This window comes from Cynocephalus volans, chromosome 12, assembly GCF_027409185.1.
Source record: "Cynocephalus volans isolate mCynVol1 chromosome 12, mCynVol1.pri, whole genome shotgun sequence".
NCBI classification, from domain to species: Eukaryota; Metazoa; Chordata; class Mammalia; order Dermoptera; family Cynocephalidae; genus Cynocephalus; species Cynocephalus volans.
Genome location: NC_084471.1, coordinates 97,430,424 through 97,452,988, shown reverse-complemented (window position 1 = coordinate 97,452,988; position 22,565 = coordinate 97,430,424). Strand labels below are relative to the sequence as shown.

Genomic DNA, 22,565 nt, shown 5'->3' with positions numbered 1-22,565 from the left:
TTTGCTATGTGGGTTGTTGATTTACATGGGTAGTTGTGAATGCTAAAGAAGCATAGAGTTTTTACATGGTCTGTTTCTGCTGAGTTTGGAGACTTGGAGACGTCATTTAACTTCTGGCAAAAAACCGGTTTCACAAAGTTGTTTAAAACCACCCCCCTTTTGTTGCTGGCCCTGAGTCAGAGAGGGACATGTGCTTAGGAAGGAAGGTAGAGTTTCAACCCTTAGGTGACCCCAAAGAGCTGAAACTCCATTGTGTGTAAGTAATGTGCTGTGTACAAACTCAGTATTAAATGACACATCAGAACAATCTCTCCCCAGGAACGCCCTTCCTTCATAGGGATGTTACAGTTTTTCTCTTAAACCTTTAATCTAGTGGTATTATAGATGGGCCTGCATAGTATGAATGCTTAATAGGATACTGGGTGGAGAGAGAGAGATTATAGAAAATTGAAAAGAAAGGGGAAAGAGAGTAAATAAGATTTTGAGGAACAAAACAAAGCTATGTGTGTGTGTGTGTGTGTGTGTGTGTGTGTCTGTATGTGTGTGCACACACACAGGCACGTGTGGCTAGAAGACCTGGTGATCCTGTCTCTGAGGTTTGAGTTGTCCCGTTTTATTCAGCACAAAGTAGATACTTGGTAGTATGCAAAAGTATCAGGCAGAAATCAGAGTTCCACCTTTGGAGTCTTTTCTTCTGATTCATGATTTTCTCTCTGAAAAACATCATAATACTGATATTTAGCTTTGGAGGCCACTCTTGTTTTTGAGCTCTGAGATTAGCAAATTGAGCTGTTTGATTACTCCTAGAAATTCTAAATCCATCTTCAATTTTTAATCTCATGAATTCTTTGATATGGAATTCAATTTGTTTCCCTTTGGTAACTTAAACGAGATGGTGAATATGAATATGCAAGACCTTTAGCTCTTTTGAATATGCAAGACCTTTCCAAAAATGCTTTTCGAGTTCTACCCACGTAACTATTTCATAACAAGCACTCTGACTCTGACCACCATATCCCATACACCTTTACTCTTAATCAAATCTGGTGAAGCCAAAGAATTCTTATTCAGCTGGAAATACATGGGACATAGGCAGAAAACTCAACTTGTTTTACCTGTAGTCTCGCACTTACCAACAACTTTCCTTTTAGGAATCCATCACAAAAGCTTTGCACATGCTCTACAGAAACTTCCTCTATGGGCAGCGTATCCCACTCCTCGTCTAGAGTCTGGTAAATAGCCAAAGCTGGCAGCTGAGACATTTTTAGTTTGAAAAATGATATTACCTTCTCATTTGCCTTTACATGACTGTCCACCAGAATAAAGAGAATCTGCAGTTGAGAAGTTTGAAAGAAAAACGTCTAAGGTCCTGGGGGTAAAGAGACACTTTGTAATTGCTGCAGTTTACATCGATTAAATGTATAGTCTGTGCCACACAATTTAAATTTTAATTGAGTTAAAATGAGTTTCTTATTATTTTGTGTCACTTTGGTATTTTATTCCTTTGATCAGATTTATTTATTTTTAAGAACATAGAAATGGGAGAAACTTAAATGATTATCAAAGGGAGAAAGTATAACCTCCTGGTTAAAAGCAGAGAACATGTTTTAAGTTCTGCCTTGGTACTTTCTAGCTGTGTAACTTTGGGCATGTTACTAGGCCTCTCTGAGACTCAGTTTTCTCATTATCAAAATGGGCTTTTGTTGGGGGAGGTTAAATGACATGATGCATTTAATCTCTAGTACGGTTTTTGTCATATAGCAAGTGCTTAATAAATGTCAACTATTTTATATTTTTAAGTCAAACCTTCTACCTAAAGTAGAAATCTTCTTTATAATATTCTGATCAGAGGATTATCTACACTCAGTAACTCTGAATACTTCCAGTGTTAGGGAAGCAACCATCAGAAAGGAAACTTGTTTTATTTCCAGATGGTTCTCATCATTAGCAAGGTCTCTATTCAATGCAGCAGACTTGAGGTAATTGAGGTGGTACTATTTCAGTGATCTCAGGAAGAACTTCACAAAGGAGGGATGGGGAAGAAATAAATATGTCACTGGACGTCTAGTAGGCACCAGATACTTGGTAGGTATTTTATATGAGAAATAAGCCCCAAGGTCTAACATTCTAAGAGATTATGGCAGAGAGCAAACAAATTGTGAATAAGATGATTTTATTTTCAGTATCTTTGTGTCTCTATTTTCTCTCCACCTATCAATGCAGAAAAAAGACACAGACTTAATCACCACAGGAAGATGTGATTATATAAGCCTTTAATATTACAAAACACAACATGTTTAATTTTAAATAATGTGACTTATTATGTCTTAGTTCTTACTTTTTTTTTAAATCCCTTAACCATACTTGTTTCCCTTATTTATCTCTGCTTCTTGGCCCCCCTCTTCCTTTTCTTAGTGTCCTGGTGGTGCATCTCTCGTCCCGACTTACCTTCCCCTGGAAGAGCCTAGCTGCCTTCTGATATCTGTGCATGCTCTCTTCATACTCTGGGGACGCCTTATTCATCATTAGGAGAAGATGAATCTGAATCTTGCTGTTAAACAAGCCAATCACAGTCTGGAGAATTGAAATGTGTTATTGGAGAGAGAGAGAGAGAGAGAGAGAGAACATTAGTGACAACCCTGTGCATAGACAGGTCGAAACATAAAAGAGAGCTGTCCGCTAGTAACAAACGGAACTAGCCTCCAAGATAGCTCTCGGTAAGTCTCACCAACTGGTTTTCATGCAACTGTGTAGACCTTCCTTCCTACACTAAATAGGACTGAATTGAGTAAGAAAAAGGATACAGCAGAAGCAATAGAGTATGACTTCCAAGGCTAAGTCATAAAAGATGTGTGGATTCTGCCTTGGTCACTCTGGGGAAAGTCAGACCCAGTGTAAGACACACCAGGAGCCCTATGGGCAGATTCACATGACAAGGAGCTAAGGCCTCTTGCTAACAGCCAGCACCAACTTGCCAGCCACATGAGTGTGCCATCTTGGAAGCAGATCCTCCAGCTCCAGTCAAGCCTTCAGATGACCATAGCCCTGAAGAATGACTGCAACCTCATAAGAGACCCCAGACCTGAAGCACCTTGCCCAGCCACTCCCAAATGGTTGATCCCCAGAAAATGTGTGAGATAATCAGTGTTGACTATTTTAAGCTGCTAAGTTCTGGAGTAATCTGTCATGCGACAATAGACAGCTAACACACCATGTAATGTATTAGTCACCTTTTTCAATCCTCTTCATGTTGCAAAACTAGCAGGGACACTTGAAATGTGGCCTTTGACTACATATTAGTAGTGCATACTTACTGAGCGTTTATTGTGTGCAAGGCACTGTTTTCAGCTCTTTACATACAATAACTAATTTAATCCTCAAGGCCTCAGTTTTCAAATGAGGAAATTAGGACACAGACAGGTTAAGTAGCTCTCCCAAATTCATGTAAGAGGTGGACTGGGATTCACACCAGGCGGTCTGGCTCCATAGTCCATGCTCTTGACTATCAGGATGGACTGCCTCATGCACTTCTGATGGCAAACCCCATGTCAACCAATTCAAACCTAAGGTGGTTGAACCAGTCTACCTCAGGTCAGCAAGAAGGCAAGCCCTTTTTCACTGATGAGAGATGGTGATTCCCTGTGAAATTGTCACTGACTTAGGGGAGTGTGACAGTCACAAGCCAGAGTGAGGAGAAGAGAGAGAGGGTGAAACTATGACACTGGTTCCCTTCATTTACTTCCTTGAAATCGTGCTGCAAGTCTGTTTTTAATAAATCCTATTTCTTTCCTCCTTACCTTCCACATACAGAAAGGCATCGCTGTAACAGTGGTGTGAACAGAGGAAGAGAGAGTATGGTGCATTAGCAAACCCCTGGGCAGAGCCCCAGGATGGGGGAGAGGGAACACTCTCAGCTCTGTTGACTGCAGGGGGCCAGTGTGAAGGCAAGGAGGGCCCAATAGATTCTTTCCTAAGGCTTTCTCCCTGGAACTAAAACCAGGTCTTAGATTTTACATGGGGGAGATTGGATGGTAAATAATTGGTTCTTGTTTCATTAGATCCTGCTACTTAAATTTAGAGAGTGCATCCATCCTCCTAGAGCAGAGATGGAGGATAATTTTGGGGAGGAGTCAAGAAATAAAAGCTGAGAGTTAAAAAGTACAGCTGTCTTAGCAGAAGGGATTGGGAACAGCAGAAGAGATTAGTTTAATCCAAACAGACACAGCCTGATTTTTCACAGTGGAGCCAAGTATTGAGTGTGTGCATTAAAAGTGCATGGCGGGCTAAGCACATAGCTGTGATGGTCTGCCCAGTTGCTATTGCCACAAACTTCTGCACCAGAAGCAGATGAGAAATAGCTACAGTGGAATGGACTGCTCTCCAGATGAGAAAAATAATACTTTTGGGAAATAAGAAGGTCATAAAACATTGAACTTGCTTCTCTAAAGAAATTTCTACCTCATTTCCTCGTGATGTGATTTGCCTTTACTAATAGTGTGGAACTTTAAAAAGATATGTCATTGTTCTGTAAGAGGAGAGACGGACCAGGCAAAAGAACCGAGGAAGGCCAGCCCTTGCCCCACTTTAGCTAGCCTGCAGAACTCCGGAACTTCGGGGCCATAAACCCAGAAACTGTAAGATCATCTTTTCTGGTCCCACATGCACTCTTGACAGCTCCATAGACACAATAACCAGAATGACGATGGTCTGGGAGAAGAATGCCTTTTTGATTATTGCTGCCAACACCCCAGGGGTGTATGTGTTTGGAACCTTAAATGGAACCATCACTCCACAGAGACAAACATGGTGTGAGAGGTGGACAGGAAAGGAATTTAGTCAACAGGAAAAGGGGTGTTTTCTACTGAAGGCCACGTGGGGCAGGAGAAAAACCTCAGGATTCAGTCACACCAACTAGACATGAAAAAAGCAGGGGCAATACACAGGCTGTCTCTGAAGTTTGAATTACTAGCCATATGGCTTTGAGGAAGTTACTTAACTTTTCTGAGCTCCCATTTCCTCTCCTGTGAGATGGAGATAGACAATATGAGCTAATGCATCGTGAGTTAAATTTCCTGCCTTCAGTTATGCCTTTTCTGTTTACTTGCTATGTGACCTCGAATAATGTCTCTTGGATCTCAAATGTTCTCCTCTATAAAATGGGCATAATCATTTCCTCTCTTCTACCTAAAAAAAAAAACAAAAACAAAAAAACAACTGAGGATTAAATGAGGAAATGAGTGTGAAAGGGCTTTGTAAGTTCTAAAAAGTCATAACATGCAGGTAAAATACAGAGAATCAAATTAAATTAGAGAATGCACAACATTTCTGAGCTGACGTAGATCATGAGAAATTAATACTCCATCACTATGATCTATGTCAGGAAAAATAAAAAGCAAGACATATAAGATAATTCAATAAGCTGGAGAGTACTAGAAGGCCAGAAGATGATCAGGACAGGCGGACCAACACCTTTACCCAGGTTGCATGCAGCACACAATACCGAGCAAGACAAACCTGAAAAGAAGAGAAGGTGGAGGCTCCAGGAGGGTATAGGCACATGGTAGTCAAAGCATGGTCTGCAGGTGGTGCCAGACCAGGAACTGTTTGTTACTGGTCCACAGGAAGGTAGGTACAGAAAATAGGAATAGCTGTTTAGAACCTTTATAGGAACTTCATATTGCTGCGACATCCAAATATGTGATCACTGGTCTCTCTTTTTTTTTAACTGAATTTGTCTAATAACTTACTTTCATTGTACTTTACAAAAGAATTATTATGCTTTAGGGAGAGAAATGGACCTTCAGGATTGATTGAAATCTAGTTTGAGAAGCATGGTCTAGAGTGTTGCTCGGGTCTAAATGGCCTTCACTGAGCATTGTCACACAGCAAAACTCAGAGGTTTTTGAAAGTCACCTTAACTCTGCACTGTGGCACTCTTTCTTATTAGTCATAGAGCAGGTCATCTAGCTTTTCTGATTCTGTTTCTTTGTTTGTTTCATAGTAACAAGTCCATCAATCTTAAAGGGTTGTAGTAAGGGTGGTAACATAAACAGCACACCAGGTATTTAGTTAATGACAGTTACTGTCACTTGGTCAAAGGATCAGAACTCTGAGAAGAAAAGATCTCTGCTATGAAGACAAATCCTCTCCCTGACACAGGGTCTTTAGGGATTGGAGACAGGGACATTGTTTACCACGGGGTTGTACTCTGTCACCAACTGGAGGCTGTTGATCTCAATGAAACGGCTTAATTTGGTGTCATCAATGCTTTCAATGGTTTCACCTTCTAAATCCAGTTGTTCTTTATCCACCTGGGTAACACAAAAAGGATAAAATTGTCAGTGTTGTCTTTACTCATTCATTGGTAAATGTTTCTATCTATCGCGTGCTAGACACTGAGTAAAGCTCAAAAGACAGAAAAGTAAACAAGAGATGTTCCCTGCCCTCGAGGGACACACGGTCGTATGGGATACAGAGAAGTGAAGAGAAACACCCCACTTTGTGTGGACGGTGTCGTCACAGGGGAATCTTAGGCCTACACGTCACCTAAGGAAGTTCAGAAAAGCTTCCAGGAAGAGGTTATTCTTGAAAAATGGCTAAGACTTGGTCAGATGAATGAGCGTGGGGTGGGAGCTTTAGACAGAGAACAGTATTTGCAAAAGGCAAAAGATGTGAGGTGTCACGTTCTGGAAGCTGCAGTTATTTCACCGTGGGTATAGCAGGTGTGAAGGGAGGGTGGCAGAGAGACACAGTTCGCCGAGTGAGCAGGAGCAGCCTCTGAAGGGCCTCGAAGCCAAGGGCGTACGTTAAACTCTAACCCGAGGGCAAGGGAGCCATTCACATGGTCAGGTTTGGGTTACATCTATGTACTCTTGTAATGTAAAATAAAATGCACATGTAGAAAAAGTAAAGCTCGGTAAATTACCAAAGAGCAAACAACTGTAGAACCACGACCCTGGTAAAGAATCAGAATATTGTCGGAGTCCCTGAAACTTCCTATTTTCCCTTCTAATCGGGAATGAGTTCTTTCTGCCCAAGGTAACATCATGCTGACTTTCATGGTCGCATTTCATCCTTTCCTTTATAGCTATACCATTGGAAGATGCATCTCCTAATAGCATTAGTTTTGTCTCGTTTTTTAATATTACGTAAGTGCAAACAAACGATATGTTTTTGTGTCTGTGGATCTCATTTCTTTTGCTTAGCAGTTGGTTTGAGTCATCTACGTTACTGCATGTGGCTGTGCTCTGTTCACGTTCCTGGCTGTATGATATTCCTCTATCTGAATAAACAAAATCTACTTATTCATTTTACTACCAATGAACATTTAGGTTGTTTCTAGTTTCTAGTTACTAAAACAATGCTGCAGTGACCACTCTCGTTCATGTTTCTTGGCACATGTATGCCTGTATCTATTGAGCATACACATTGGATTGGGATGTTTTATTTCAGGATATGCATGCATCTAACTAGTGGAAAATGCCATGCTATTTTCCAAAGTGGATAATACTTGTAATTTAGACTTGTACCAGTACTGTTCAAAAGGTCTCCTGGCTCCACATCCTTGTTAATGCTTGGTATTGTCAGGTTTTCTAATTTTATTCATTTTGGTGGATATGTGCTAATATCTCATTGTGGTTTTAATTGCATTTTCCTTAATAACCACTTGTACATCCTCTTTATAAAGTGTCTATTCAAGTCACTTGCCTATTTTTCCGTTGAGTTGTCTACCTTTTTTCTTTCTGCATATAGTTATTTTTATGTGTTCTGAATTAGAGCCTTTTGTTGGTGCCGTATTTCATCTCTTTTCTTACTGGTATTTCGTATCTTTTCTTACATATCTTTTAATGGTGACTGCTCGTGAACAGAAGGTAATTTCAGTGTAGTCAAGGTTAACATCTTTTCTTTTATATCTAGTGTATGCTTTGTTTTGTTTAAAAAAATCATATAAAGGTCATAAAGATATTCTCCACTATTTTCTCCTAGAAGCACTATTTTGTCTTTCACAATAGATTGAAAACACACCTGGAACTCATCTTTCTTACTTCTTAAAATAAGACCCTTGATTTTTAGCATCACTCTTCTCTAAAATATGCATTAAAGGCTCCCTCTGCCTGATTGTTTGAGCTGGGGCACTGGTCTTCTCCAGCCCTCAGTGTTCCTGGTTCTCAGGCCTTCAGACTCAGCATGGAATCTACACCACTGGCCCTTTGGCTTTTAGGCCTTCAAACTGCACTGCTGGCTTTCCTGGAGCTCCAGCTTACATGTGGTAGATTGTGGGACTTCTTGGTTTTTATAATTGTGTGAGCCAATACCTTATAATAAGTCAATGTATACATATATACACATATATAATATTTTTTACATAATATGTAATTTTTACTACTTAATATGCTCTATCTACCTATCACCTATTAGTTCTGTTTCTTTGGGGAGCCCTAACACATTCTACCTTTTGGCTACTTCAAGTAATGCTGCTATGCTATCATTTTTACTATTATTGTTATTGAAAAATTGATTAATAAAAATTTTTCTTAGTGCCTTTTCTCTTCGTGGTACTTTTCCTATTTTATTTTACTTAAACCTACTTTTCAGACTTATCAAATTCTAACATTACAACTTGTTCCATTTTTTAATAGAAAACGCATGTAGCCAGCCAGCACTCCCTAAACTGATTCTCTCTTCTTCTCCCTAGAATGAGACCCTATCATGAATAGTCATTCCATGTTTTTATGTTTCAAAAATATTGTATCTTATTATATGACCAGCTTAAAAATTTTGTGTTGGTGACAAACAAAAACAAAATTAAAATCTATACACTTCCCCCTTAGCAGGCTATAAATTTGATACGTGGTATTTTTATCCATAAATTTGATATGTGATGTTTTTATTATTCAGTGCAAAATGCTTTCCAATTACTGTTTTTATTTTTTCTCTAACCTATTGGTTATTTGAAAGTGTGTTCCTTAATTTTAAAATGTAAGATTTTCTGGTTATATTCTTACTGACCTTAATTTACACATTTTATTTATATTATTTGTCAACTTCTTTCTCTCTATATACATATATATGTTTTAACCCTGCTTTTTAAAAATTATCTGTGGACACAAGAAGATGGCCACAGCTGTGGCCCACTGCAAACGCAGCAACTGCCTCATCAAGGTGAACGGGCGGTCCCTGGAGGTGACGAGACACGCATGCTGCAGTGCAAGCTACTGGAACCTGTTCTGCTTCTGGGCAAGGAGCAGTTTGCTGGCATGGATATTCGTATCTGTGTGAAGGGTGGTAGTCATGTGGCCCAGATTTACACTATATGTTAGTCCATCTCTAAATCCCTGTGGCCTATTACCAGAAATATGTGGATGAGACTTCCAGGGAGATCAAAGACATCCTCATCCAGTGTGACCAGGCCCTGCTGGTAGTTGACCCCTGTCACTGCAAATCCAAAAGGTTTGGAGGTCCTGGTGCTTGTGCTCGCTACCAGAAATCCTGCTGATAAGCCCATCATGAGGATCAGGGTTAACCTCATACAAAACAGTGATTGTTGGATTTTAAGGTTAAAAAAAAAATGTCTTTGGTGGAAGGAATTGTCTAGCTACCTGGTCCATTATCCCAGATTTGTATTTAGAACAAGCTTTTCAGCACATCAGATATATTAGAAAATGGGACTTCATATTTCCAATCATTGTTCTCAGAGTTTCCCGTTCCCCTTCCCCTATCTACTCATGCCCCCAAAGACAAAAGATAATGCTTCCATCACCCATAACAACTATGCCTACAGATAAAATGATCAGGGCTGGCTCCCGAACAATTTAGTCAGTTTCCTAAAATAGTGTGGATCACTTTTGGGATCCTTGGACTCCTTTTCCATCCCTTCCCCTGACGTCTTCTATCTTATGTAGGTCCTGCCCTTGAATCAGAACCGCCCTCTCACTCCAAGATGCTTTCTCCCAGTCACCCAGCAAAATCAGAGGAAAGCTGCATTTCAGTTGATGAAGAAAGGAACTCAGGCAACGGGAAATTAGAGTCAGTAAACAGTAAGAATCCAAGATTGCGCCTTATCATAGTCCTGGTGCTGACTCCTAAAACCTGTTTTTAATTTCCTTTGTTCAAGATGGTCTCACACTGGGTTGATTAAAAGCAGTATGAACCTCTGAGAAGCTCAATGCACCCTTTATGGTTAATTTTATTAATTCTGGATATATCTTGTCATTCTCTTATAATCCATTTGTTCAAGAATTTTTTTCTCGAGTGCCTGCTTGCTCTGTGTTAGGCGCTGAGGCACAGAAGTGCCGACATCCACTCAGATGGCAATTTAAGAGCTCTTTATTTTAGGACTGTTTTACACAACTTAAGTTTACGAAAATGCTGAGATACAGAAAATGTTTGTATTTCTAAAAATGAATTTTGAAAAAAAATCATGAAAACCACAGGATATTTTAAAATGAAAACTCCCTTTGTATACTTAATCATTTTAAAATTCACAAAATTCTGAGTAGGAAGCTTGGGAAAGAAATACAAAAGCAAGAAAAAAAAAAGTCTTAGGTGGAGACCTTGCTCACCCTTCTATTACCTTTCCCCTCTCCCCTCGCCGAAATCAATGAGTAGAGAAATAAAATGAGCACACAGAAAACTGAGATTTATAATTCTTCTGGATCTGTACTGCTGCTAAAGGCTGGGTTTGCCAGCTGGCAGGTTTCCTTCATGCTTAAGGTTTTGCTATTGTAATCACCAAAATCATCATTGTTATAATCACAATCGGGGCCCTTTTAATGCTTAATATTTTATATGTCTAAGTGCTTCTTGATTATTTTTCTAGGAACTCTGAGGGCTCGAGGCTGCATCTCAGCTGACATAGCTGTGCTGTGGGCCAGGAATCCCCACCCTCTCCGCTCTCTTTTCCAGGCAGTCCCTTACATTTCCCAGAACAGGGAGAACAGGAAACGCCAGTTATTCCACGTGTTTCTGGATCTGAGGAATGAGGTATGTTGGAAGCAGAGAATGTTAAGGGGTAATAACGATAACATTCTCTAAGAAGCAAAAGAGCTTTAATAAAAACCACTCCTGCAGTCTCTCCAGTTTGTTGTACTTCTTTTAACAGAACATGCCTGATTATTTCATTATTTCTTAAACTAATAAACTCTGGAACATTCACATGTAGGCTTCCTGGAAGCCACATTTGAACAGGGAATCTTTCTGTAAAGGGAGTTATTTGCTTAACGCAGTGGAAAGAGGATCTGACCTTGGAACCAAAAGTTGAAAAATGTTTTAAAATATATTTTTTCAGTTTCTGGAAAGTATTTTACTTAAGATATCATATTGTTTTTCTACCCAAGAAAAGAGGCACCAGAAGAAAAACAGAAACAGTAAGCTAAAAGGGTTGCCATCTTAAAATATAATTTTGAGGTTCCCCAAGAATATCTAAAGTGAATTATTTTGTTTTAGAAACTATATCATAGCAAGAGATTTAATCACTGTCTTTCTGTTCATTAGCATGTTGCAACATTCCTTTGCATTTCTATGGATTTCTCTAACAATTCAGACTTTCATAAAATGTATTAAAGATTGTCTTAGTTTTCACCACAGTCAAGGTACTAAGTATCTTGGGTAGCACTGAGAAATTAGTTGTTAAACAAATGCCCTCATGTCCCTGGGTTTGTTTTTACAAGCTGCATAGTTTACCATACACTTGGCAAATACATACTTTAGAAAAAATGTTTAATAATTTGACACGATTCTCGCATCTCTTAGGAGTTTAATCTTATGCACTAGTTTCTTCTGATTACCTTTGTCTGGCAAGGTGCATGTTTCACAGGCACCCAATAAATAACTGTAAAAGGAATAAAGAGTGACTCTAGTGTGTTTCTATTACTATCCAATTGGGTCAAAGTTAGGCTAATTATATTTTTTTAAAATAGAAGTGATTGAGAAGACCCAAAGCAGGGTAAACATTCAAATAGTATCTGAAATTCCATTTTAGAACAGGCTCTTGGTTCATTCAACCCAGGTTTACATCTCTGTTAGGGCAACAATAAAGTCCTGCTGGAGAATGTGGAAGGTCTCTCTGCGGTCACACTCACAAAAGACAGGCTGTGTCCTCAGACAGCCAGGTTGTCATATGCAACTTATTACTATTCTGTGAATTTTACCTAAATTATTTCTAATTACATTTGCTGGTCTTTCAACATTTCAAGCATCCAGTAATATCAACTCCTTATAATTTTTTTACTTAATCATTATATCAGCTTATCTCTAAATATGTTCTTACAATTGAAAATTCTTTAAATCTAGATTCTGAAATTTCTTTACCACAATATATAATGCTTACATTAAATCTTGAGAAATAATCCTGGTGTTTGATTAAGTAGTGCCAGGGGAATATAGGAATGGTTTAGGAGAAAGTGGTTTAAAACAAGTAGGCTTTAGGATGAAAGGCATTAGAATAGATAGAATCTACTGTAAAAACAAAGGGTTAGGGTTAGGGTTAGGTGTTTTTCAGGGTTAAGTGCTTTAGGAAGTCACTATAGTATAGTAGAAAGTATGATTTGGGGTCAGCAATGCTGGATATGAATCAAAAGTCTGTTCATGGTCATGAGACTTTGGGCAACTGACAATCTCATGGAACTTTAATTTTCTTATTAAAAAGGCAGGAATCATAATAATTACTTCATCAGATTCTTGTGAGAATTAAATAGTAACACAATGTAAGTGCTTAACATAAATTAGGCACTAAAAACAAACAAACAGAACAAACTATGGATCTAAGATGAAACAAAGTACCAGAAAATTTGCAATAGGTTCAATGTAAAAAAATAGTCTTGGTTGATATTCCCGTAAAAAAAAAAATTCCAAACTCCTGAATAATCATTCTATTAAAATATGTGCCAAACTTTTGAAAGTGTAAACTGAGAAAAAAATGTTTATCTAAAAGCTGGCACAACATAAGTTGAGCCTCTCCCAGACCTGCCAATGAAGTAGGGCAGGAACCAATGTGTTTGCCTTTTGGTATGGTACATAAATAATTTTGTCCACAGAGGTCCCAAGAGTTCATTCAGAGTAGATCTGTCACTAGTGGTAAACAAAACACAGACGCTAAAGAAAACCGAAAAGCTCTGAGAAGTCATCAACACGGCTTTACAAAGAATAAACTGTAAGCAAAGCTAATGCTCCCATTAGAGGTTGTTAAACCTGTAGGAACGTTGGAAGCAATACTTGTTTTTCTTCCCCATGTGTGTATCTTGGTAGCACAAAGACTTTTAAACCAGGCCTTCATGAGACCTGCAAACAAAATCATGGGAAAGAAGTACTTGTGGAGGTGTAGCCAATTAGAATTTTTGGATTGAAGGGTTACTACCAGTGGTTCGATGGCAAATGTAGTCTAATCTTCCATATCTTTCTTAACAGAGCTTTTCACAGAGGGCTTAATTTAATCCTATTTCACAATGGAGAAAACACAAACCGGCAGCTACTGTGCAGTGGGGAAGGATTGCTGACGGTGCTCATGTACCCTCAGACATACTTTTGGAGATGAGTTCAGTTCCCCAAACATTTTCCAAATGCCTTTGGGGTACCAGAGACATATGTAGACCTCTGGAATATAAAGATAAATGAGCCTATGTTTTCTGACCTTGAATAACTCATGGTGTAATGAGGTAATAGGTGAGACAGACACATAATAAGTACATGATATGCACTATAAATTGGTAAATGAAAGTAGAGGTATGGAAGTATAGAGAAACACTAAGGCCAATTTGGGGATTCCGGGGAGGCTTTCTGAAAGATAAGATGCCTGAACTTCTTCACTGGAGAAGGAGTTAGCTGGGCGAGGCCAGGTGAAAAGGGGCTTTTGGGGTGGTGGCATTCTAGGCAGAGGGAACGGCCTGGGCAAAGTCATGGAAACGGATGATCATAATGTGTATAGTCGGGTATTGCGAGGGTAAATCCCATGGTAGAAACCTGCTGCAAAAGGGACTGGAGAGGTAGGGAGTGGACAGGTCATAAGAGACTATATGTAACATTAAATATCTTGTTCTGGATCCTGCAAGAAATGGAAAATATTCAAGAGTTTTTAACAGAGAAGTGCCATGGTCAAATTTTCATCTCAAATACATCATTGTGATACCAGCCTAGAAACCAGAATACAGCAGTAAAAGGAGACCAGCTAAGAAGCTATTGAAATTGCTTTTGCCAATAATGCTGAGAGCCTGAATGAGGAATGAAGTAGAAAGAGAGGAGGATATAAATTCAAGACAGGAGGTACAACGGGCAAAAATTAGAAACTAAATGCACTCAGCCATTCCATAAAATAGTGTTTTGTATTTTATATGGAGGAAAATGATTTAGCTGGTGCAGATGATACATTCAGTTTTGAACATATTAAGAGTGTAGTGCTCATGAGGTTATAAAAATGGTGATATCCAGCAAGCAATTGAATCATGAGAGAAGTCCAAGCTAGAGACAAAATATCCCAATGTTTAGCAAGCACATAATAGTCAAGTATGAGAAAGGATTATATTGCTCAAGGAGAATATATTTATTCATTAATTGATTCAGTCATATACTCATTCTCAACAAATATGTAATGAGCACCTGCTACTGGCAGGCACTGTTCTAGGCTCTGTGGATGCAGCCGTGAAAAGAACAGTCTCTGCCTTCACAGAGCATGGATTCTATAGCCTAGACAGGGAAGAGCACTGAGTCGGGCAGAATGTAGATAGAGGACCAGAGGGAATCAAGGAGAATAAGAAAACAAGAGAAGGATCCGGAGAAGCACGCTCCTGGTCGACAATGTCAAAGACGGCAGAAATGTTGAGCAAAATAACACCTGAAAAGTGTGTTGGGTTTGGAAATATAGGAGCCATGCCGACCCAGATGAACGTAGTTTTAATGGAGTTATGGGGCATAAAGTAGATAGCAGCATCCAGCTTAAAGAAAGTTGGCGACACTATAAAATACACTTAAGTTTGGATGAGAAATAAAAGAGAAAGAGCATGGAAGCTAGAAAGGATATTTAGTCCAGAAACCTTGAAACTTTATCTTTCCCCCCAGTCTATTATTTCCAGTGGATGCTTGACATCTTTAACCTTGATCTTCCACCAACAATTAAAACTGAACAGCCAACTAAAGCATTAGAAATTCCTGTTTCTGCACCTGCCCGCACTATACCTAGACATACTAGCTATAAACTGTGTCTCTTTTCCATCATTTTGATATCTAACCATCAAAGTATCTACCTCTTCCTTAATTTCTGTTGCTACTTCTCTACTACATACCCTTAATACATCTCACATGGTCTATTTTTTCAGCCTAACCAAAGTTCTCCCTTCTCTTACCTTTTTTCTTAACAATCCAGTCTATCCGATGTTGCCAAAATAATCTTGCTAAAACACATTCCTGTTCATGTTACTCCCCTGATCTAAAGGCTTTAGGGGCTTTCTAGTGCCAACCAAATTAAGTACAAACTCATTAAGCTGGCATTCTAATTTCTCCACAATGTGGTTCCAATCAAGCTTTCCTGCCTTGATATTCATTTCCTCCCAACATGTGTCCTGGGATCTGGTCAAACTGGCCTGTTCATTGTTTCCAAAGTTCAGTTTTTCCCCCTTGACCATGAATTCTCATTTACATTGTTCAACAACCGTATCTATACTTTAAGTCTCAGTTCTGTTGTCTCCTTCATACCGATTTTTCAGAATTCCCAGAACTGCTTTTATCCTTTGAATCCTTAGAACACTTCATCCTTAGTGATGCTCTGTGTATTATAGATACATAATGTATATATTATATTTACAATCACTACCATCCTTTAAGATCTGTGAGAGTGGAGAATATATTTAACATTTCTTTATTATCAGTATGTGCACAGCACACACAGGAGTTATTTAATAAATGTTTGATAAACATAAGCAAAGTCTCAAAGACATAAAAAAAAAATAAAATTTTAGAACTCAAAATGACCTTAGAGATGATATGGTCTAAACTTTTTACATTACAGAAGAAAGAATCGAAGCTAAAAATGTTGTGACTTGCCCAAAGTCACAAAGCCAGAGAATGACAAAGCAGTACTACAAATCCAGTCCTCTGTCCATCTCATTACAGCACCTGTTTGGGAAGCTTGAGTTGAGTCATTATGCTTGTCAATAACGTCCCTGAGTTTGGCATCATCATGAGTGTCAGAGACATAGAGTCCTTCCCAGTCTCACAAGTTCATGACTCTACAACCTAAGGAAAAACTGGGAGAAGGCTTGAGCTGCCCACTCAGCTTACCAGGCGAAAGAGAGAGATGGTGTTCCCGGTGATGTTGAAGTGGGCCAGAACCTCAGAATCAGTGCTGATTCCAAATGACACGTCATGGAATTTTTTCACCACCCTGTGAAATACAGACACTGCTGGTATTTCTAAATCCTAAAAACAAGAGGAAAAAAAAAAAAAACACAAAAACCCACAGAGATTATTTGGAGGAGAAAGACATAGAACAGGAAAGAGAAATGTGCTCACTCATACCAGAAATCACAGACTTGATTTAGTGTCCATTGAAACTACATTGACCTCTAAGAATGCAGGTTATATTTGTAGTGGCATTCTTAAATTTTCCAGGCTGCATGAGTTAATAGGTAACTACCAATATTGTAGCTAAGCTAGGGACTCCTGTCCAGACTTATCATAGAGCTCAAAGTTCTGTAGTAGCTGAGAGAGGCCTCAAAATCACATAGGCCTGCAGAGCCGGGCTGCACTTTCATTGATATACCTGAGGAGGCACATGTTTTGGTAACAAATTGTGGAGGAAAGAAAACACGGAAAAATAAGAAATAGTTGCTATCAAAAAAGCCAAAAAAGAAAACAAATTAAAACGGGAGCTCAGAAGCTTTATTAACAAAGGTTTGTGTAGGCTGTGGGAGAGCAGGCTCTCTTCCTCCGCTGCAGATAAACCTGAGCTTTGTACATGATGATCCTGTTCAGCCAGGCCTGCAGGACGCAACGGGAAGCCACTTCTGAGTGGTGATTCCAGTCCTTGCACAGAGGCTGTCATCATTTTCCCAGCTGTCACTCCAGCTGCTTTGTCCAAAGCAGCTCTGGGCAATGAACAGGAGTGAGCACATTCTTCCCTGTAGCCCCCTGGGCTGGAGAAGGAGATGGGCAAGGACAAAAGAAGATGGCTAGCCCTGCCTCTGAGGTCACGCAGATCAGCTGGTACCCTGCTCTTCTGAAAAGGTGTGTGGAGTTCATTAGCAGCTGTGAACAATTGTTAATTGCAGCTTCCTCTTTGTTATTCTGCTCCCTCAAATGGTGTTGCTAGAGGATCGAACGACGGAACGACGACACCTGTTGTCTGTCTAAGTTATTGCACAGTCCTCCAGCTCCACTCTTGCTGCTTCCTGCCTTCCTCCCTGACTCGCATCTCATCGCAGCTATTTCCAACTGTGTATGCAGAACAGTCAGAGTGACCCCGAGTTGGAATGAATGAATGGAAGCAGACGAGAAGGTCTGCAATGAGAGCAGGGGCTTGATCCGCTGTGAGAACTGCCAGATGCTACCACCAGAGAAAGATGAAAATGCTGGAACGATGCCCTCTAGTTTATGGCTGCCTTTACTAGCCAGACAGCCAATATGGAAGGTAAAGGTTAACACCTTCAGTGCATAAAATGCCACCCTTTTCAACCTTTCAGAGAAGGCAATGAGAAAGAATGAGTGCCACCTGTTTGGGGAAAGAGTTTGTTTGCTTTTTTTTTTTTTTTTTTTTTTTGCAGAGGTAACTACTGAGATGCTCGGGGGCTTTGAAAACCATGAAAAGTGTTGCCTGGATGATAAAAGTGGGGTTTACTCTGGCCACTGCCTATTCATAGGTGCTATGAGAGGACAGACCAAGGGCATTCAGGACAAGGTTAGGCTTTCTTCCTGCAGAACTGACCTAAGCTTCCAAGCATCCATGGATGGGGAGACCCAGCCAGCAGACTCAGAGCTCTTGAAGCAAGTATGAGAAAGCCACAATTCAGAGGCTGGGAATGACTTGAAATTAAGAGGTCTCGATGGACAAGCACAAGCAGACTCTGTGCCCGCCTGCTTCTAATGCAGTGTCATCTGGCCAACTGTGACTGCCATGGCCCCCTTGTGGTAGAACATTTCTGGCTCTTGGGGGAATAGCAAGTGGGATATCTGAACAAACCTGGAAGAAGCCTATGACGGCCACCTCCACAGCAGTGATGAATTCCATGGCAGCTGGGACATCTGTGAGCCTCACGGGTTCCCGGGCAGCATCAGGACCATCTAGACAGACAGACAGAGAGAGAGAGAGAGAGAGAGAGAGAGAGAGAGAGAGAGAGAGAGAGAGAGAGAGAGAGGAGCAGAAGGTGTCAGGGTGCTGAGGGGAGAAGCAGCAGCTCCCAATAACGAGGGCGCCTTTGCCTTTTCTCACCAAGGAGATCACAGTTTCTAGGAGTGCTGTATAATTACAAAGCTTTATTTTTTACATTAACACATGGAAGATGACCCCACCTTATGGTCTCTCTCTGAAAGACACTGCCAGACTTCCCACCTCTCCACTAGGCAACATGCATCTTTATCCAGCATTTTTCTGGAAAATTTTCTAGGTTTGGAGGAAAAGGGCCTAGAGTAACACCATGCTCCCTTCTCTTCTCCTAACAACACTTCCACCCTAGGGTCACTCAAGCATTTTTTTCTTTTACCTGAGGATCCCTCAATTTCTGCAGCAATGTCTAGGGCCAGCCCACACGTGAGGAGAAACAGGAGAAACAGGTGTCTGGACTGAGCAGCTTCCATTGTTCTTTTCCTGCTCCTGCTCCACGCCTGGACTTTGTGCTTACGGATGCCGATTCAGGGCAGCCTACGCTGTAGGAAACTGTGGCGCTATTAGTGCTGCTCTGGGAACCTCGCAGCTGGCTCTAGGGGAACCTTCAACTTCTGAGATAAAACACCAAGTTTAGTGGCAGGGCCCCTAAACACAACCAACCAGAAGAAAGTCAGGTCAGTTCATTTAAATAAAAAAAAAATCATAAATATTCTGTGCCAGGTATTGACCTAAGCTGTAGGGATACTAAGATAACTATGATCTGATACAGCCTCTCCCAGCTTAGATTGTTGATGGGAGAGATGGAAAAATAAATAGATCATTTAAACATAAACTGGAAGGTGATAAAAATTTAAAAAATCATACGGTGCTAGGAGAGTGCACACGAAGGGCATTTATGTCAATGGTAGGATTCCACAAAGGCTTTTTTTTCTTTTTCAGGGGATTCCTGAGCAGAGTCCTGGGTAAGTAAGATTTTGCCAGGAAACAAAAGGTGGAAAGGAGTTTCGCGTAGTGAGCCAAAGTACAGAGATGCAGATATAATGTGTGAGAGAATTATTAATTGTTAAGAATTATGAAAAGGAAGGGAATGATCAATGGGAGCAGAAAGGCATATGGGCCCAGCTCGCAGCAGGCCTTGCACGATAAGCTACGCATAGGAGCATCGATTTCATCCTTTTTTTAAAAAAATTTTTATCACTACACCATGTAAACATTTTTCATGGCCCTTTGCCAATTTCTCCCTAACACCCCCACCCCTTCCCCTTTCCTATCTATGGTGGCCTCAGTTCTGTTCTGTCCTTTTGATAGCTCAAGGAATTATTGTAATTGCTGTATCTTTCTTTCTTTTTTGTTTATTTATTTATTTTTTTCAACTCCCACTTATGAATGAGGACATGCAATATTTCTCTTTCTGTACCTGGCTTATTTCACTTCAGATAATTTTCCCTAAATTCATCCATGTTGCCGTGAATGGCAGAATTTTGTTCCTTATATGGCAGAGTAGTTTCCCATTGTGTATATACACCACATTTTCCTTACTCAGTCATCTGTTGATGGACATTTAAGTTGATTCCAGCTCTCAGCTATTGTAAATAGAGCTGCAATGAACACAGGAGTGCAGGTATCCCTTCGACATGATGATTTCTATTCTTTTGTGTATGCACCCAGCAGTGGGATTGCTGGATTGTGTGGCAGTTTTATCTGTAGTTGAGGAACCTCCACACTGTTTTCCATAGTGGCTGCTCTAATTTATAGTCTCACCAACAGTGTAGGAGGGTTCTCCTTTCTTCACATCCTCACCAGCCAGCATTTGTTATTCTCTGTCTTTTTGATACTGGCCAGTCTAACTGGCATGATATGATATCTCAATGTGATTTTGATTTGCATTTCCCTGATGCTTGGTGATATCGAGCATTTTTTCATGTGTCTGTTGGCCATTCATATATCTTCCTTTGAGAAATGCCTATTTGGCTCCTTTGACCATTTTTTTTCATCAGGTTACTTGCCTTTTTACTGTTAAGCTGAGTTCCTTGCATACTCTGGATATTAATCCCTTGTCAAATGCATAGTTTGTGAGTATTTTTTCCCATTCTGTAGGTTGTCCTTTTACTCTGTTAACTGTTTCTTTTGCTGTGCAGAAGCTTTCTAGTTCGATATAATCCCATTTGGGGTTTTTTTGTTGTTGTTTTTGCCTGTGCATTGGGGTTCTTGCTCATAATGTCTTTGTCCAGTCCTACTTCCTGAAGTGTTTCCCCTATGTTTTCTTTTTGTAGTTTTATAGATTTGAGTTTTATATAGGATTCTTTAATCGATTTTGAGTTGATTTTGGTATATGGTGAGAGGTACAAGTCTAGTTTTATTCTTCTACATATGAATGTCCAGTTTTCCCAGCACCACTTATTGAAGAGGCAGTCCTTTCCCCCAAATATGCTCCTGTTGCCCTTGTCCAATAACAGTCGGCTGTAAGTATGTGCACTGATTTCTGGGTTCTCTATTCTGTTCTATTGGTCTGCATATCTGTTCTCATTCCAGTACCATGCTGTTTTGTTTATGATAGCTTTGTAGTATAATCTGAAGTCAAGTAGTGTAATGCCTTCAGGTTTATTTGTTTATTTATTTGCTCACAATTGCTTTGGCTATTTGGGGTCTTTTGTTGCTCCATATGAATGTTAGGTTTGTTTTTTTCTATTTCTTTGAGGAATATTGTTGATATTTTGATGGGGATTGCATTGAATCTTAGATCACTTTGGGTAACATGGACATTTTCACAATGTTAATTCTTCCAATCCAAGAGCATGAAATGTCTTTCCATCTTTGTGTCTCTTTTTTCGTTTCTTTCAGCAGTGATTTGTGGTTCTCATTGTAGCGATCTTTCACTTTGTTGATTAAATTGATTTTTAGGTTTAATTAATTTGCTTATTTTTTAGTGACTTGTAAATAGGCTTGCTTTCTTGATTTCTTTTTCTGATAGTTTGTTATGGAGTATGAAAAAGCTATTGGTTTTTGGATGTTGATTTTGTGTCCTGCAACTTTACTGAAATCATTTATAAGATCTAAGAGTTTTTTGGTAGAGTCTTTAGGTTTTTCTCTATATAGGATCATGTTATTTGCAAACAGAAACAGTTTTATTTCATCTTTTCTCTTGCCTGATTTTTCTGGCTAGTACATCCAATATTATGTTAAATTGGAGTGGTGATAGTGGGCATCCTTGTCTTGTTCCTGTTCAGGATGATATTAGCAGTGGGTTTGTTGTATATGGCTTTTACTGTGTTGAGATACTTTCCTTCTATACCTAATTTGCTAAGAGTCTTTTTCATGAAGCAATGTTGTTTTGTCAAATGCTCTTTCTGCATCTATTGAGATGATCATATGATTTCTGTCCTTAATTTTGTTGATGTGATGTATCACAGTTATTGACTTGCATATGTTGAAACACCCTTGCATCCCTGGGATGAATCCCACTTGATGGTGGTGTATAATTTTTTGAATGTGTTGCTGTATTCTGATTTCTAATATTTTCTTGAGGATTTTTGCATCTATTTTCATCAGATTTATTAGCCTGTAGTGTTTTTTTTTTTTTTTTTTGTATCTTTGTCTAGTTTGGTATCAGAGTGATGCTGGATGTATAGAATGAGTTTGGAAGAATGGCCTCTGTTTCAATTTTTTGAAATAGTTTGAAGATAACTGGTATTAATTCGTCTTTAAATGTCTGGTAGAATTCAGCAGTAAAGCCATTCAGTCCTGGGCTTTTCTTTGTTGGAAGACTGCTGATTACTATTTCAATCTTGTTACTTGTTATTCATCTGTTTGGGCTTTCTATTTCTTGGTTCAGTCTTGGTAGTGTGTATTTGTCCAAAAATTTATCCATTTCCTTCAGGTTTTCAAATTTGTTGATGTATAGTTGTTTATAATAGCCTGTAATGATTTTTTTTTATTTCTGTGGTATTGGTTGTAATGTCTCCTTTTTCATTTCTGATTTTTGTTATTTGGGTCTTCTCTCTTCTTTTTTTAGTTAGCCTAGCGAATGGCTTGTCTATTTTGTTTATCTTCTTTAAAAAACAACTTTTTGTTTCATTAATCTTTTGTATCATTCTGGGGGTCTCTGTTTCATTTAGTTCTGCTCTGATTTCAGAAGAACAAATGAGTGTTGTTTGAAGACACTTTGAGTACTCAGATCAATATACTACTTATTCTCAAAAAATAAATACACATAAATGTAGCAATTGAGTAGAAGAATCTTCATGCCCAAGTCACTCTG

General features: G+C 39.3%; 1 protein-coding gene and 1 pseudogene across 2 annotated transcripts; one reads left to right on the top strand and one right to left on the bottom strand.

Annotated features, from left to right (window-relative positions):
• Window positions 1-665: 665 nt before the first annotated feature.
• ERP27 (endoplasmic reticulum protein 27) lies at window positions 666-18,777 on the bottom strand. Of its 2 annotated transcripts, XM_063115517.1 has the most exons (7): window positions 18,684-18,777; window positions 18,164-18,264; window positions 16,267-16,404; window positions 6,195-6,311; window positions 2,449-2,574; window positions 1,134-1,331; window positions 666-713 (listed from the first exon to the last, which is right to left on the bottom strand). In XM_063115517.1, exons 1-7 carry the CDS (start codon window positions 18,775-18,777, stop codon window positions 666-668), a joined length of 822 nt encoding a protein of 273 aa, XP_062971587.1. The 2 variants fall into 2 exon arrangements, with proteins under 2 accessions (XP_062971587.1, XP_062971588.1); XM_063115518.1 differs by lacking the exons at window positions 16,267-16,404; window positions 18,164-18,264; window positions 18,684-18,777 and adding exons at window positions 7,667-7,675; window positions 10,686-10,706.
• LOC134360957 (small ribosomal subunit protein uS9-like) lies at window positions 9,100-9,496 on the top strand (annotated as a pseudogene).
• Window positions 18,778-22,565: the final 3,788 nt, after the last annotated feature.

Excerpts from the sequence above, each read along its gene's own strand:
- ERP27 (XM_063115517.1), bottom strand. The coding sequence starts at position 18,777 with ATGGAAGCTGCTCAGTCCAGACACCTGTTTCTCCTGTTTCTCCTCACG. Across the intron at positions 6,312-16,266 it reads CCATCTCTCTCTTTCGCCTG|GTGGATAAAGAACAACTGGA; the intron begins GTAAGCTGAGTG and ends TGTGTTACCCAG. Across the intron at positions 714-1,133 it reads TCCTAAAAGGAAAGTTGTTG|AGAGAAAATCATGAATCAGA; the intron begins GTAAGTGCGAGA and ends GATGTTTTTCAG.